A 4,518-nucleotide genomic window follows, 5' to 3' on the forward strand; every position below is an offset into this window, starting at 1 on the left:
ACTCTTTCAAGTATAACCACCCCTGCTCAAAAGTATATTTAAGTAGAAAATGTACAGAGAAGGGGATGATATTCAGAACAGAGACTTTGTTTCAAGCAGATTAAAGGAACTGGTTTGCTTAGCCCACGAGATGAATATTCACAGATGATGCTCCCTCTTTCCAAATGCATCAAGGACAGGGAGTAAGGGTGGAAGTAACAACAACAAAAAAAAACAACCAAACTGCCACAAAGTTATTAAAGAACAAACACAGTGAGCTATGTACAAATAAATGCAGTGGAAATTGTGTTTGTAATCTGTAAAAGAAATGGGATTCTTCAACAAGGTCCCATTAGGACTTGCCTTGTGCAACAGACATTTGACTTGCATATCTGCAGCAGGAGGCAAATGAGACTTTGACACCTCAGAGCTCCCGTTTTGATTTCTGCATTAAAAGGGCAGAATTTTTATTTTTTATTTTTTTAAATAGGACCTGAGTTTTTTTTCCAGGAATTCCCAACATCTAGACCAAGAAATGTGCACCTTTTCTGCATTCCCTAGCTGTCTCGGCATGATGTTCCTGCATCACCTACAGTGCACACCGTTTATCTGCTCTGTAAATCTTTGTTGAAAGGTATTACTCTGTAGACAGACAGTAACAAACAAATTATACCATAGAATTCTATCTCAGTCATAGCTATCAGGCATTCTTACTCTTTGAACCTATTAGTTTGGGATCTTTCATCTGAATCTTGCTTTCTTCATTATCATTTTTCTGCAGCCTTTGCTGGTCTTTTGATCAAAATCACCATGCATCACTACACTTCCTTCTAGCTCTAGAAGAAGTTGTAGCAAGACAATATCACTCTTCCTTCCCAGTTCAGGTTCTTCCAACACTAGTCATCAGCACTCTAAAGTCACCCCCTGAAAAGCACCACTCTGTTACAACAGTCTTTTATTGCTTCTATATTCACTTCTACTGATATTTGATGACAAACTAGTATTTGTACAGATTTGGACTGGACAACACAACCACAACTTCCACAAAGCAACCATTCAGTTCATGGACTGGTAGATATTGCAAGCCACATTAAATGCACCATGATAGAGCAAATGGGCTTTAGGGGGAAAAAAAAGACAAACACAAAACCTCAGTGAAGAAAAGCAACTCAGAATACTTACCATCTAATGGCACTATCGGCAAGGGTAAAGTAACCATTATTGGGTTACACTAGTGCTTTTCACACCGCCTTGAGACAAAGAGGTTGTTGCAACCAAAATGGATGTGAAAATTACTTTGTGCTGTCAATGGGGCCACTAATTCAAACACCTGCTTGTCATATTCAAGTTGGCAGAAGTATCCCACCAGCAACCTTCACAGTTGCTAGATTACCTAACCTTAATTACACAGGCCCCAACATTAGGCACAACCCTGTGCTAAGACTCCAACTACAAAACAAAACCTATTAATTCTTCCCAAATAGTTACAAATTTGCAGCACTATCAGAGTTATGATAAACTAAAGAGTATCATCAACACTTTTTCTGGTCAGAGTTGTAGTTATTTTTGCTGTACATGTTTTCCAGACTACTTCATTATCCAAACCTGAAGACTAGGCAGAGCAGGTATTCCTGCTCAGGGCAACAGCACCAGTAACAGCAACTCTTTTCTGTGCAGAAACAAAGCCAAGTAAAACATTCTCAACTGATCAGCTGAAAATACTCAAGATGAAAATTCTGCAGCATGAGTTATGGTGACAGCTCACTGGTTATAATCTGTCCCAGGACATTACTCTGCGAGTAGTCTGAAGGGTACTTGAGAAGACCACATGGCTTAGTAAAGCTATTTAAATACCTGACTAGAAATGTTAATCCATTTTTGAAATGTGCTTTTTCCAACCCTCTCATTTTATACCTAAAGACAATTACTGCTCAGTTTAGTGTGAATACACTGCAATTTGAAGGGTTTCTTGGTGTACACCAGTTGTCAAAAGCACTTCGAGAGTTTCACAAAATACACAGCTCAAGACTTTCACATTTAAGATTTTATTTAGTCACAACCAGCATGGTACACAATTTCAGCTATCCTTGTTCCATTCAAAGATGCTGTGTAGAAGACTTTATCCCTGTAAGAAAAAAACAAAGAATTAATAAATTTAAGAACTCCGATATCTTTGCATCTAGAAAAACTAAAGATATGCTTTAACTAGAATTTTGATGGGCTTTCCTTCATCTACCACATACTTCTGTAGCAGAGGCCTTGACTTGTATGAAATCACACAGTTCTAAATGCTCTGGTTAAATACAAGTCTCCCATTCTTTTCTCCTTAGTTTAAAAGCCAAAAACACCAGACTAGCCAAAAAAATTACATAAATTATTTCAATTAGTTTTAATTACCAGATTCCAGGGAGGACAGTTATTTCCTTCCAAGAACTACCTGGGTAATTCAAGCTCCTGAAGACTTATTGCTTCTCAGATTGCAGAACTGACAATACCAGATATTTCCAAAGTGAAATCAGATTAGGATAAACTGAAGCGGCCTTTCAACTGGAAGCAGCATGCTTGCACAGCCTGAACTACATCTGAGGTTTGCTTTGTCTTGTTAGGATCATCATCATCATTAATTATAATCACTTGTGCTGTCAGTGACCTTAAGTGGACTCTATCTCATAAATGGTTACGAATGTTGTATCTAGATGGTGTGACTGTTCTGACACGGCTGACCTAAGTCCAAGAAATCTTGTTTTCCACTGAGTTTTAACTGGCACATCAGCAAGCGTTTACAGTATCACAGTTTCTCATACCGTTTGGTTCACATCACACATGCCAGTTCTTCCTACAGATTATGTCAAATGTAGCTTTGTTTCCTCAAAGGTGGTAGACACGGTTTTGGTTAGCTATTATCTAAGTCAAATGACTAGCATTCTCCAGTCAGTTAGCATATCTGTGGACTATCAAGAAGCTGCAGTCAGAGGTGCAGACTTTGGGGAGTCAAGGTTCATAAGTCAATGAGAGTGCAGCAGCGCTGCGAGGCAAACTTAAATTTATTATGTGAGGTTAGATGCCACTGCAGACCACAAACTCGAAGCACCTGGACTGCAAAAGGCTGAACATTTTAAAGGTGGTTTTATAAGAGAATAGACTCCTCAAAGCTCAGTTTTGACTACAGATTCCATTATGCTATGAAATCTAAAAATAAAACCAACCTACCCAATTAGTGCAATTACAGTCTGTCTCCTTCATTTCTTAAGCAGCTGGTGTCTGACTATAACAAAAGGGGCGACAAATCCACTTCCAAAGAACACACACATTACTCCAAGCAATCGCCACTTGTTTTCCACAGAAAATGGAAGGTTCTAGAAAAAAAAAAAAATTTAGTTTTGCAATCAATACAGTAGTTACTTCCTCATTGACCTGTAAACGGTGAGAGGTCCAGACCACTAACAGGTAGAGTCAAGCTGATAAAACAAATATTCAGTATCAAAACAACTTCCCTTCCTCTCAAGCAAAGAAACACAGTAACTAGACTAATAGCTTCGATATGATCTTTGGAGGTTATTTTGGCCATTCTTCCCCTCCCCCCACCAATCCAAAGCAGGGTCAGCTCAGTGAAGGCCTCATCCAGCCAAGCAAAAGCATCCCTAAAGATTCAGATCCCACAGAGTCTCCAAGTAATCTGTTCACATATTTAATTATCTTCATTGTGAAGATTTATTATCTGTTTTCGTGTAGCCTCATCTAGGTGTTCCTGCTCAGGCAGGGGTATTGGACTAGATGATCTTTCAAGGTCCCTTCCTCCAACCCCTAAAATTCTGTTATTTTCCTCATGTTCACTAGGCATGTAAAATTAACTTTTAGACGTAGGACTTAAAATAACATGTTAAGCATAAAGCACATCAGAAAGCGTTTACAGTATCACTGTTGTTCCTCATACTGTAATGCTCATCATCTGTACCACTGAAGCAAAAGGTTGCAGGGGAGGATACTGAAAACATTTGCAGCAGAATTTGCTTTGTTGCGGCTGTAAAAAGACCCCAAAGCCCACCCCGGAGACCTGGCAATAGAGAAGCCGTTACTCCGCTCCTCACAACAGCATCCACTTCGCTGGGGTCTTAGAATCCCCCTCCAAACCGCGGCGGGCCCCCCCTTCCCCTCAGGCCCCGTTTCCCCCTCCCGCGACCTTCAGGCCGCGCCGCAGCGGGCCTGGGCCGGGGCCTCGTCCCCGCCGACCGTTACCTTCCCAGGGCCTTCCTCATAGTGGCTCCTGCGGAGGGCGGAGGTGGTGAACCTGCGGACACCGGCAGCCAGCATGTTACCCACGCAGCAACCTAGCGACCCTGTGCCCTGCGCGACCTTCCCTCAGCAGCGCCGGCGCCTTCTGCGAGCGCGGCCGGAAACAGGGTGGGGAAAGAGCTCGTCCCCGGGGCATGATGGGAGTTGTAGTACCGCGCAGTCACGTGGTGTGGAGTGGCGGCCTGCGGTTGGCCGCGCTCGGCGCCTCAGAGGCGGGAGCGTCTCGTCAGGCCCCGCCCCCTTTTG

The 4,518-nt window shown here is 42.2% G+C and overlaps 1 protein-coding gene and 2 non-coding genes across 3 annotated transcripts; all 3 read right to left on the reverse strand.

Annotated features, from left to right (window-relative positions):
* Positions 1-2,008: 2,008 nt before the first annotated feature.
* On the reverse strand, positions 2,009-4,395 carry COX7C (cytochrome c oxidase subunit 7C). Its single transcript, XM_065861049.2, has 3 exons — positions 4,216-4,395; positions 3,190-3,335; positions 2,009-2,104 (listed from the first exon to the last, which is right to left on the reverse strand). The coding sequence occupies exons 1-2, from the start codon at positions 4,288-4,290 to the stop codon at positions 3,219-3,221; spliced, it is 192 nt and encodes a 63-aa protein (XP_065717121.1). The 5' UTR covers positions 4,291-4,395; the 3' UTR covers positions 2,009-2,104; positions 3,190-3,218.
* LOC136115584 (small nucleolar RNA Z39) lies at positions 2,745-2,806 on the reverse strand. The gene has a single exon (XR_010653232.1). It is a non-coding gene; the product is annotated as a small nucleolar RNA Z39 (small nucleolar RNA).
* On the reverse strand, positions 3,872-3,934 carry LOC136115585 (small nucleolar RNA Z39). Its single transcript, XR_010653233.1, has one exon. It is a non-coding gene; the product is annotated as a small nucleolar RNA Z39 (small nucleolar RNA).
* Positions 4,396-4,518: the final 123 nt, after the last annotated feature.

The sequence above is a fragment of the Patagioenas fasciata genome, chromosome Z (assembly GCF_037038585.1).
Source record: "Patagioenas fasciata isolate bPatFas1 chromosome Z, bPatFas1.hap1, whole genome shotgun sequence".
Classification (NCBI taxonomy): Eukaryota; Metazoa; Chordata; class Aves; order Columbiformes; family Columbidae; genus Patagioenas; species Patagioenas fasciata.

What these genes read in the sequence shown, in the direction of transcription:
- COX7C (XM_065861049.2), bottom strand. Translation starts at nt 4,290, where the DNA reads ATGCTGGCTGCCGGTGTCCGCAGGTTCACCACCTCCGCCCTCCGCAGG. An exon ending in ATGAGGAAGGCCCTGGGAAG is followed by an intron (nt 3,336 to 4,215) that starts GTAACGGTCGGC and finishes TTTTTTTTCTAG; the next exon opens with AACCTTCCATTTTCTGTGGA.